Genomic DNA, 12,312 nt, shown 5'->3' with positions numbered 1-12,312 from the left:
TCAGTAAACTCCCTGATGTGGCCCTACTTGGGTTTCCTCTCTCCCCCCACACTCGCCTCTGTCCCTCTTGTATCCTAAGCCTCACACACAAGATTTCCACTTTCCTCCGTGTTTAAATCCTCAGGACCTGGGACCATAGTGATATTCAGGGGCACTTCCATCTTATACACAGACATAAAAATACAAGATGAAGTTGATCTTGGAATCGGTCTTCCGGGTTTGAACTAAGGACAGGCACTTGGTTTGTTGAAGTGGGAGTGGAAATGGAATTATTGGGGCTGGGGTACCGGAACCGGGCAGATGGACTGTGTTGGCCTTTCTCTTTCCTTCTCTCTATCTCAGTTCTCCTAGCTGTCTTGAGCTTCCTTTCTCATACTGTATCTTTTCTATTTTCTCTCTCGTGCTTTTCCTCCTCTTGAACTGACCATGATCTGAAACAAAAAGATATATTTTATGGTCAATTGTATTTTAGGTGTAGGAGGTAAATTGTTTTTTAAAATATAAAAGTAACTGAGGTTTTTCAGGTTTTCTGTGTGCCCCTGAATTGATTTTCCCCTCTGACTCTGTGGCCTTTGGTTGAAGAAATATTCTCCCTGTGAGACCAGAGACTGGATTTTCCCAGGACAGTAGGACAGCTGAGCAGATTTGGAGAAGTGTGTGAGGAGAGCCACAAGGAGAGGGAAGGGAGCAGGGAGGCAGGCTTCTTTCTTGCTACTGAGCCTTCAAACTGGACTGTGATGGGAGGGATTTATGAAAGCAAAGGCACAGACACCTCAAGGGCAGGTAGGCAGTGCCAGAAAGCTGAGTGAAATGGACGATGTGACTGAAGAGCTAAGTGGACTAGGTAGCCTTCTCCACAGGCCCTCAGGAAATGCCTAAGTGTTTACGCCAAACGCTGAGGTCATCACCAGTAGTGAGCCAGCCTCTGCTTTTGTGACTTAGATGTGACCCATCCTCCCCCACACACACACCCCTCCCTCCACCTCTGAGAGGCAGGTGGGTCCTGAGGTAGGACATTATTTTATCCTCTAAACCTGCAAAGTGTTTCATCTGCTCCTCCAGGAAGGTACTCATGACTTTCTACTCTGCCTTATAGTCCTCTGTAAATGTCTCAGCACCTTACCAGACAGATGAGCTTTCTAAAGGAAAGCTTCCTTCATTTGTCCATGTATCTGTCCATCCAAATATTAACTGTTGGGAACAGGCAGTTAAACACACGGCCTCACTCTAGGTCTAGTTGGGAGCTGACGTGAAAGGATTTATAACCCTTGTGTTATAGTGTTTGAGGATGTTACACGATGTCAAGGAAGGGGTACCCCAGCCTGTCTGGGAACTCGGTAACCGTCTCAGAAAACGAGGTGCTTGGGCCCACCTTGAATGAGGAGTAAGAAATGTTCACAGCTCAGACTGGGGAAGAGCTGTGGGTGGCATTTCCGACGGGGGAAACCCTCTGACAGAGGCAGAGAGGTATAAGAGAGAAGAAGAGGTGTTTGGAACACCATGAGCCTTTGCTCTTTTCGAAGCACAAATTGAAACAAGGGGAGAGTGGCAGGAGGTGAGAGAGGCACATGGGGTGAACTTCTGAATGCCCCGGTGCACCCCATTAAAGACCCGAGACTTAATCCCACTGCTTGGTTTCCTATTGCTGCTATAACAAATTCCCACAAACAGAGTGCCTTAAAACAATACACATTTAATGCCTTATAGTTCTGGAGGTCAGAGATCTAACATGGGTCTTATTTGGCTGAAATCAAGTTGTTAGTAGGTCCGCGTTGCTTCCGGAGACTTTGGGGCAGAATCTGTTTCCGTGCATTTTCCTGCATTTTCTTCGATCCACGGCTCCTTCTTCCATGTTCAGGGCCAGCAGCACAGCATCTTCAAGTCTCTCTTTCTGACCTCTCTTTCCATTGTCACATCTCCCGTCCTGCCTCCCTCTTATAGGGACTCTTGTGATGACACTGGGCCCACCTGGATGATCCAGAATAATCTCCCCATCTCACAGTTTTAAACTCAATAACGTATGCAGAATTCCTTCTGCCATGTAAGGTAACATATTTACAAGTTCCTGGATTGGGAGGGAAGCGTCTTTGGGGGGCCATTTTCTGCCTGCTACACACACATACCCAGATGCTGAGAAAATAAGACTCCCTGTCCTTCTGAAGGAAGGGCCGTGGGGAGGTCCTGAAATTATGACCTAAGGGTCATTTCTAGTCATATTCCAGAAATCCTGAAGAGTCAAGTCTTAAGGACCAGGACCTTCACAAATGGGGAATTAAGGGGGAGGGGGTTGGAGGGCTAGGGGGCTTTAGTCAGGGGCCACCCTGGCTCCACCCAGCCAGCTTAGGGTGAGACAGACGAAAAGCCTTGGAAGTGCCCTTACACCAATGTTGAGCAGTTCCTCCAGCAGCTCTGCAGGGAGGGCTTGGTCTGGAGGTGGTGGGGGGAGAGAAAGGAAAAGCTATGCTGCTAGGGAAATGAGGGGGCCCTGAGGAGACATAGAGATAGTGCAACACTGCTAGGGCCAGTGCTAGGAGAGCAGCGCTGGTGGTCAGCGCCATCCACCCATGGCTGTACAGTGACCCTGTAGTGCTGGGCTCCAGTAGCTCCTGAGCAGGGTGTTGAGAGGACAGCACCCTGGGGAGGGGGCCTTCAAGAAGGGCATCTGACAGGGCGGTTCCTGGCCCGACCCAGCACAGGTCACACAGACTCCTGGTACCATGAAGGACTCATGCTGAGTTAACACAGGACCCAAGAGGACTTGGGCAGAATGTGGTATTGAAATTGATGGCAGGATTTAGAATCCTATCTGAGATTTACCAAATTTAGGTTACTTTCCATAGTCAGAGCTCAGTAAATGTTTGATGAGCGAACAAAGACATCCCAGGATCCCTGTGAGGTTCCCCACAGGTATCTCAGCATCATTTCTAGAGCTAAGGTCCCAGAGTGCCCAGCGTCCATCACTAGGGCTCTTAATTATGAGAATCCCTAAGGGAAAAGATGCCTTCAGCACTGTGGCCTCCCCTGGCATCACGTCCCTAGCATTCGCCAGGAGGAGACAGTGCCCCACGGGCTCAGGAGCGTGTCCCTTTTTGTGAATGTTCTCTGTTCAGTCCCATCCCTGTTAAAGGAAACCAGCCTGTGCATCCATAGACTGGTTCTCAAAACCAGTATCTCCCGAAAACCGTTCCCTAGGACCCTCACAGTTGACAGTCTCTCTCGTCAGCTGTGTTGAGGACGTGCAGTGTGGCACAGTGCCCTCATTACAGCTGTGACTCTGATGCTAAGTAGCCATGTGGACCTAGACAAATCATCCTGCTTCTGAGTCTTTCCTCATTTGTCAAGGAAAGAAGACAGATCGCAGACCTGATGTTCTATCGTTTTTATTCATTTTTGCTGACATTTGTGGTTTTCTGTTTCTCTGAGCCTTGGGTTAGAAGTCCTCTAGAGGGAACAAACGTGTGGACACAAGCAAGGAAGGCAGGGGTGGGGGTGGGATGAACTGGGAGATTGGGATTGACAGGTATACACTAATTTGTATAAAATAGATAACTAATAGGACCCTGCTGTATAAAAAAATAAATTAAATTAAATGTAAAAAAAAAAAAGAGTCCTCTAGAAGGAACTGGGTTTTCTTTTTCTTTTTTTTGCGGTATACGGGCCTCTCCCTATCGTGGCCTCTCCCGTTGCGGAGCGCAGGCTCCGGACGCGCAGGCTCAGCGGCCAGGGCTCACGGGCCCAGCTGCTCCGCGGCATGTGGGATCTTCCCAGACCGGGGCACGAACCCATGTCCCCTGCATCGGCAGGCGGACTCTCAACCACTGCACCACCAGGGATGCCCGGGCCTGGGCTTTCAATAGCAGTAAGCACACCATCGCTCAACACATGAGAATAATTAAGAACAGCTGCATACAACTAAAACCAGCGTCATCTGAAGTACAGTGTTTAGATCGCTTAACCCTGTTACAGCTCCTAAACTCTGGCTTGAGAATGTGCCTCTAGAAGTCCACCTCAGCTCTGGTTTTCTTTGCCCAGTCCAGCAGTGGGTTGGTAGATGGGTCCAGCCGATGGTTCTGTTTCATCAACCTGTCATCTTCTTCCTTTGGCATTTTTTAAATGATATGACCTTTACATTCTCTAAACCTTCTGTCATTGCTGTCTGTGAACTTTCCAGAGTAAAGTACATTTTGAGGAGAGAATAGTTTGTGCATTTATCTGTGATACTGTCATTCCTTGGTGTTTTTGAGGAAGAGTGAGAGAATGTGTTTCTGGGTGTGTAATTAAATAAATAACATGTGTTCTTTTATCCAACAGCTGAAGCAATGGAAGGCATTTGAAGAGGAAAACCAAACAATCAGACGCATGGCCAAATATTTCAGCACTCCCAGCAAAAGCTTGCACACCCAGTATGGTGAGGAGCAGAGTTGCCACGTTAGAGGAGAGAAAAACTCCATGGAGAGACTCCTCACAGAAGTAAGCGAGACCCTGCCTGCTGGATTCTCTATAAAGAACTCCAGTCATGCATTGGTGGGCCCCATATGCCTCATTGCTAACATTCTTTCTCCTCCTCCCATTTCCCCAATTCCTAGCCATTCTGGTCTCCCTTAGCAGCAAGCAAAACCTCAACATTTCCCCAGTGCCCCTCCCATTGCTGACCCTCACCCACTTCATTCATTCATTGGACAGATGTGTGCCAGGCATTGTGCTAAGTGCTGATGAACAAAACAAACAGAGTCCCTACCTTCATGGAGCTCACAGTGTAGTGGAGGAAATAGATACGGATCAAGTAGCCATATAGTTACAAATGGTGATAAGAATTATGAAGGGAAAAATCAGAGTGGGAAGAAAGAGTGGTGAGGACAAGGGAACCTAATTTAGAGGGGTTGGAAAAGACTCTCTGAGCTGAGAGCTGAAGGTTAACTACAAATTATCCAGGCAAAGAGTGCAGGGAAAAGCATTCCAAGTGTGGGGAACAGCATTGTAAAGGCCCTGAGGAGTAGTGGATGCTAGCTTCTGCTGTGTGATACATTCTTTCTTTACATAGAGTAGTGCCCTTGTTTCCAAGATCCTATGGGGCTCCTTACTGTCTTTTCCAGGTGCTAACTAGAAATCTCAGTCATCCTACCAGCCCAGAAAATTAAGAGGTGTCTAAAGATGGGGAGGAAGGATGAATAGAGCTTCTGAATATCGCAGTAGCACCAAGGCAGAGACAAGGGAGCCCCCAGTCCTCTTTCTTCTCTGTTCTTCAGCCAGATTTGGCACCTCTCCCAGAACTGGACAGAGTGATGTGGGCTTGAAGAAAGCACATGGGAAAGCTTGAGGCTGCACTGCCTCAGAGAGGAGGCATGGGGCCCAGAGGAATTAGCCAGTTTTTTCATACTAACTAAATTATATTCCATATTTTTGTTTTAGTAGAGAACATACCTGAGTAGGTGCTATATGGGAAATTATGCTTTTTCATATTGGACTGACACTGGGTGCCAATAGTCCCTATGTGAAAGGATGGTGTGATGGGGACCTAAGGAACGTAACCAATGAAGGGATTCAGCTCCCCAGGCACCCTCAGTCCCTCGCACCATTCCCTTGGTTCTGGACCTTTTTTTCCATCAGAGTAATACTTGTCCTTTCTTTACTATTTCTTTACTATTTATCAAGCATTCAGGACCTTTTTTCAGAGCCAGATTTCTTCCCACCTGGCAAGGGAGTAGCATTGCCATTGATACTCTCTGAAGTCTTCAAAGAAACATTTTTTTTTTCAGCTAAACAGAAGGCCAGAAACTTGGCGAGAACACCCAGGATGGTTTTCATTCACAATCAGCTAATGTTGGAACAGCCAAGTGGCCTGACTCTTTAGCCTTATGGTAATTTGTGACGTTCTTTTTGTACTCCTGCCATGCTACCCTGTTTCCCATGCAGTGACTGAATCCGCTCTACCAAAAAGATGCCTTGAGTCTGCAGAGGCAGGGCCCTAATAGGGAGCAGATGCTTAGGTAGTAAAATGCTGGACTCCTGTCCCCGACACCCCACACCTGAACACCTTTCCCAGAGCAGCCCATCCCAGAGCCCTGCGGCAGGCCTAGAGAGTTTCTGGTATCTGAATCCCCAGCTCCAGCACTGCCCAGTGGATGAGCACAAGGATCTCTCGTGCCTCCGTAACCCCAGCTTCTCGGCTGCATTTCCCTCCTCTGCAGCCCCTCTGCTGCCCCAGTGTCCTCCTCCCACTTTCGCACCATCTGGGCAGCCCATCTTCTCATTCTTGCCTCCCTTTCCCCATGGCAATGGTCCCCAAAGGCTGTTTGGGGCAGCACCCACCCCTGACATCCCAGCTGTGTGGAGGCCAGCTTCCCAGATCTTGAAGAACCTCCCTTCTACGCTCTGCAGCAGAGGAAACTCGCCTTTACTTTTCTTCCTTGAAACACAGAAAGAGGGGGAGATTCCATTTCTCCCTGTGGCCTGCACCTTAGGAAACATGCCTGTGGATGTTTTGCTTCCCTGGGTGTGCCCAAAGTGATCATTAATAAGCTCGTTTCAGTGCAGCTGCCATGGTCAGTCGGATTTTGGTCTCACCGTGGCCAACCACGCTGATTACTATGCGGCCATGGTGAAAACAGAGTCCCACTTCCTCTTCTGTAAGAAGGGAGATTTACTGCTTAGGCTGACCTTTCTAAATCTGTCACCAGCCAGCTTCAGGTGTTTGGTTTGCTAGAGAAGAGTAGTATTCCCAACTCAAGGTTTATACTGTTTTCCTATACTCTAAGGAATTTGTGGATAAGGCACAAAAAGGCAGCACTCATATGGTAGTTCTATCTGTAGTTTTTTAAGGAACCTCCATACTGTTCTCCATAGTGGGGGTACAGGGAGATCAGCTCGGTGCTTTGTGACCGCCTGGAGGGGTGGGATAGGGAGGGTGGGAGGGAGGGAGATGCAAGAGGGAAGAGATATGGGAACATATGCATATGTATAACTGATTCACTTTGTTATAAAGCAGAAACTAACACACCATTGTAAAGCAATTATACCCCAATAAAGATGTTTAAAAAAGAAAAAAAGGCAGCACTCAGAGTTCACTTGCTGGGGTAGCTGTCATCAGCTGACGGCCCCCTCCCAGCTCTGTGAGGCGGTAGGGCCTCCTGAAGCCAGCGTGAGAATGTACCAGGTGGGCTTCACGAGGAAGGGCGGTGAGGAGGAAGAGAGGTGGGGTCCCTCCAGCGCAGCCAGCGCAGTCACCCCCGTGAGATGCTCAGAGAGATACCTGGCGCCACCCAGATATCATGAAGAGCCTGAGTGAATGTCTTCCTGTTACTCACCCACTCTGCTCCTGGCGAGTCCTTGAGTCACCTACACTTCCGCGGCAACGCCCAGCCCTTACCGCCCTGTGGCTGAGGAAAAGGGAGAATGAGCGGGCAGGTGCTCAGCTGCAAGTCCTTCCGCTTATTCTCCAGTGGCTCGCTGGTTCGGAACTCTCTCCTGAGGATAAGAGAAGTCTAAACCGGGATGAAACTGGGAGTACCAATAATCAGAAAGATCACCTTCCTGCTTATAAGTAGGGAGCAGTAGGTTTGCCTTGGAGTTGCTGCCAGAAGACTCTTGCTGGACTAGTTTACCTAGTTTACTGTTCCCTCAAAGGTTCACTTCTGGGCAACTCTTCCATATCTACTTGAGAAGAAACCACAAATTCAATTCATAGGCAAGTTGCATCAGGAATCCGAAAGGAGGGAAACATCCTTTTACTTCTAGGGCATAATAAATGGACACCCAAATGCTCATCCTCAGCTTCGAAAGAGGATGACAGCAAAGAGGCAGCATTTTGGTATTTGGACAAGCACTTCTTATTATCTTCTCCAAACTCTCGACCCCGTGTCATCTGCCCCAAGACCCATCAGCTCCCCCACGATGATCTCTCTCCTGCTCCACTGCTTTTGAACATCAGAAATTCCAGAAGGTGGACATCAGGTCTAAACCAGACGAAGGATGCTCAGGGCACACCCACTGCTGTTACTCTTCCTCCTACTTCATGCCCCATGGTCCTGCAGTTAGAACAGGCACATCTCTGCAGCTGTCACCTGCCAGCCTCCCGGGCCCTGCCTGTTTATCAACTGACAGCCATGCAGCAGGTAGGCAGCTCACTAGCAGAACTGCCCAACTTCATTTATCTTCTGGGCTCCCTTCTAGTTCTACTGAATCAAGCTATCAGGGACTTAGGCCCAATAATCCTTTTTTTTTTTTTTGAGCTTCTCCAGTAATTCTGATGCCTGCACTCCTTTGGGAGATACCGACAGCTGATAGTGCCACATTGGTAGCTTTGGCCTCCTACCCACAAGTTCCAGCCAAGGGAGGTGATAACACCAACCTGAGATTCTCATTCCCCACTAAACCGCACCCCCCACCCCTGGCTCCAGTCTTTTCACTTTGGCCCAGGAATCTCCATCCTTCTTGTTCTTCCCATTTTCTAGGCTGTTTATTTAGCAAGTGGCAAAATGCTTGTTTCCCTGTTCCGTCATCCCCTTCAGAGATGCCTCAGGGTCATCTGTATTTTGCAGAAGTATGATATACCCAGAATTGGGCCATCCACAACACTGCTCTGACTGGTGTCCTGCAGAGTGACCGGAGCCCCTGTGTTCTGAGCAGAGTTGAGCGGGTGCTGCAGCAGCCAGCAGGCAGCTGGACTGTGCCTCCCCTGACCGCCCTTCTCGCAGACAGTGCCACAGTCTGGGGATGAATGGGGAGACTAAGATCATACAACAGTAAATCATAGTAAACCGTTACTGAGCACACATGGCAGCTATTGTGCCAAATGCTTCGTATGCATCATCTCATTTCACCTCAAGGAGGGACCTCCTCAGAGCCTAAGATCACCAGCTAATACGTGGAGAAACTGGGATTTAAACCAACGTCTTCTGATGCCACCCTTTCTCCACCATGGGAGACAGTGTGAAAGCCCTCAGCAGCATCTTTTGTTGATGGTTTTGCTTTTGTTTTACAGAAAAATGCCGTGATTGAAAGCCTGCAAGAACAAGTAAACAACGCCAAAGAGAAGCTGGTGAGGCTGATGTCAGCTGAGTGCACCTATGACCCCCCCGAAGGGGCTGTCCCGTCTGCCTCTTCCCACAGCAAGGACATCCTGGCTGCAGCCCCTCCCCATAGCCTAGCAGCTCAAGGGTCTTTGAAATGTCTCCCTGACTCTCTGAGTGATACCAGCCCGGCCACCCAGGACCCGCAGAGTACCTCAGCACCCGCCTCAGGTGTACAAGGCGTCAAGGGGCCTGTGGAGGACACCAGCCCCTCCCCAGGGCAGAAGGAGAAAATTGCTGCCTCCCAAGACTTTTCTGACCATTTAAATTTGGGCTGCAGCCAGAAGCCGCGGGCTGAGCAAAGCCAGGGTGTGGAGAGAAGAGACCAGGTACCCATGGCCCTCCAGCAGGGTCTCACGCCAGGTGGAGAAGGCTCTGTTCCCCAGAGACAGGGGCAGCTGGAGAACTCAGAGGCGCCCCAAGCGCGACCGTCAAGGGTGAATTCAGTGATCAGGGAGAAGCTTCAGGAAGTCCTCCAAGATCTGGGCCTGAGCCCTGAGGCTCCCGTCCCCTGTCCCCCATCCTGTCCCCAGCAGCCCTGGAAGAGCAGTGCCTGCCGCAGCCCCCAGAAGATGCCCCTCTCCAAGGAGCTGGGCTTCAGCCCGTACATGGTGAGGAGAAGGGGCGCGGCACAGCGGGCTCGCTCGCACTTGCCAGGTTCTGTGCCCTCCTCTGTGGGGCGTCGGGTAAACAGGGCTGATTCTGGGGCACGCACTGGGCGAAATGTGCAGGACAGGGACAGCCCCTGCCTGGACCCCCAAACTGCAGATTCCAGAGTAGCAAGACCCTCTTCTGGGAAGCCTTTACTGCTCCCAGCTCCTCAAGGCAAGGCAGACTCCCCGGAGGGCAGCAAACAGTGCCAGACAGAGCCCCAGGGAGCCGAAGGGAGCCGCGCAGCCCTTTCTCACCAGCCTTCTGGTCCTGGCCGGGTGCTGTGCCCGGCTGCCCCACGCCGAGCCAGAGCCTCGCCGGACCTGCCTGAGCAGCGGCTGCAGCGGTCCCCAGCGCCCCCAGGCTGCCCTTCCCTGTCTCCTCCACACAGCTACCTCGACACAGAATCCAGCAGCTCGGATGAGTTCTTCTGCTGCTGCCACAGGCCCTACTGTGAAATCTGCTTCCAGAGCTCCTCTGATTCCAGTGACAGTGGCTCGTCAGACAGCGACCCTGAGCCTGCTGGGAGGCTGGCTTCCTGGGAAAAGCTGTGGGCCCGCTCGAAGCCTGTCGTGAACTTCAAAGATGACTTGAAACCCACACTGGTGTGAACAGCAGAGCAAGTCTGGACATAGAGCTCTGTCCGGGACAAGCCATACCATGGCCTGTTGTGGCCTTCGGGGAATAGACCAGTGCCTTGCATTGGACCGGCCCTTACCATGTTTCAGCTATGCTAGCTTGAGCACTGTGGTACCTGGAGCACTTCTCGATCTATACAAAGAGGGGTATTGCCTGTCTTGTTCCTACCTCACCGCATTCCTGTAAAAGACTCCAGCCGAGTGCCCATAAAGGATACCCTTGGATAAAAGGTGCTAAATGAGCACAGAGGGTCTTCTGTCCTGGTCAGCCTATAATGTACAGAACTCTTCATATATACCAGATGGATGGCTGGGTGGACAGACAGATGGAGAAATGGAAGGAAAATTTCTGCAGAACCAGAGTTGTGAACTGTGATCCATCAGACTGGCTTTTTGGTGGCAGACCTGCTAGGAAGACATCTCCTGCGTCTTTGGGTGGCCCACTCTTGGCAGGGGGTTGTTTTGTTTCTGCTCAGCTTTGTGAACAGCACCACCCCTAGGTCCCAGCTTCCAGCCAGACTCAGCTCAGAGCCAACTGTACACCTCCATTTGGTGTTCATGTCTTTATACCATTGTGGCACCTCAGCATCATCCCTGAGAGAGTCACGTGTCCATGGGGCCACAGGTGACCCAGATCTCTCTCCTGGGCTCAGATGGCACCGGAGGCCCACCACGTTGACTTTGTCAGTGGTGCAGTTTTGCAATAGCAGGAAGCACGCGCTGACAATCTCTGTTGAGGTTGGGGAGGCCCTATTGGTCAAGAGGAGGCCAACTAGGGCTACATGGCCACTGATGGCTACATAAACCTAAAAACAGAAAATGGGAAAATAGAAAGGAAGAAATGGGGGAGAAGGTAGGAAAGAAAACAGGTTTTGAACATTTACCTTGAGTCTAGCATGGTACTTGGAAATATCAAGTACTGGTAATTCCTTATGATGACCCCATGAAGTAGATACTCTCGTTCCCACTTTTACAGATGGAGATGATGAGGCTTAGAGAACTGAGGTAGCTTCCCCAGCGTCACATTGCTGGAGAGGGGCCCATGGAGAGGCCCATGTGAGACTTGGCCACAGCTCACAGGACTCCAAGTGGATAGACTTCCCTGGGGCACATCTCTTCCCTTGTTCTTCTGGGAGTGGCGGGCAGAGCATGGCAGGCCAGACAGCAAAGCAGGGGTAGTGTAGGAAGCTGCAGTGCACTCACCCTGCAGTCCAGGATGACAAAACTGGGCCCCTCACCTCGGGAAGCAGCCCTCCACTGCCTCACTGCCTCGGGCCCACTCACGCCTCCCACGGCAGCCGGGGAGTTGGTGAAAGATAAGTGCCAGGATCTCATCTGCTGCCAGAGCCACACGGAGAACACAGCTGGGTCCACGTCACTTGTTGCTGAGCTAGTTGTTGTTTACAGGCTGTTCCCTGCCCGTTCACTTGTGCGTGCATCTGTGTGTGTACACATGCTTGTGTGCAGGAGTTTGGGCCTCATTAGGTATGTCTGGAGGGGAGCACATGGCTTTAAATGTCTCACAGAAGATGTATCACAGACTCTTGGTGGCTGCTGACACCTTGTGAATCTCCAGACACTGGACCAAGAGGCCCTCCTGGTAACACAGCTTCTTCTGTTGTCTACTTTTAAATACAAATATCATAATTTATTCTGCGTGTGGGCTTGTAGTTTCTGCTTGTGCCGTTTGTATGCTGTCCAAGTGAGACCTTAATAAAAGAAATGGCTCTCAAGGCAAGTCTCTAGAGAAATTGTAGTTTGGGGCTGGGGAGGAGGGGCACAGACAAGACTGAACCACCCAAAGGAGTGGAAATGCAGCAGCCATTAGAGTTGCTGCTGGCTTACCCTGGGTTCCAGGTGTATCTTCTACCACACCTCCATTTGTAACAGATTCTTCTGTGGTCTCCCCGTGCAGCTTCCTATCCCAGAAACACCTGCCCCAGTGGGTAGAGGAA

General features: G+C 50.5%; 1 protein-coding gene across 2 annotated transcripts in view; it reads left to right on the top strand.

Moving 5' to 3' along the window:
- The window catches only part of GPR156 (G protein-coupled receptor 156), a 58,596-nt gene extending 48,266 nt beyond the window's left edge, over nucleotides 1–10,330 (top strand). For both annotated transcript variants that reach the window (XM_024769334.1, XM_024769333.1), the window contains exons 8-9: nucleotides 4,312–4,470; nucleotides 8,981–10,330. In XM_024769334.1, coding sequence (XP_024625102.1) covers nucleotides 4,312–4,470; nucleotides 8,981–10,330 — 1,509 coding nt within the window. The remainder of the gene's footprint in view (nucleotides 1–4,311; nucleotides 4,471–8,980) is intronic.
- The last annotated feature ends 1,982 nt before the right edge of the window (nucleotides 10,331–12,312 follow it).

Source organism: Neophocaena asiaeorientalis, unplaced genomic scaffold (genome assembly GCF_003031525.2).
Source record: "Neophocaena asiaeorientalis asiaeorientalis breed wild unplaced genomic scaffold, Neophocaena_asiaeorientalis_V1.1 scaffold671, whole genome shotgun sequence".
In the NCBI taxonomy this organism is placed as follows: Eukaryota; Metazoa; Chordata; class Mammalia; order Artiodactyla; family Phocoenidae; genus Neophocaena; species Neophocaena asiaeorientalis.
Note: the sequence above shows the minus strand (reverse complement) of the source record. Positions and strands in the feature narration are given on the sequence as shown.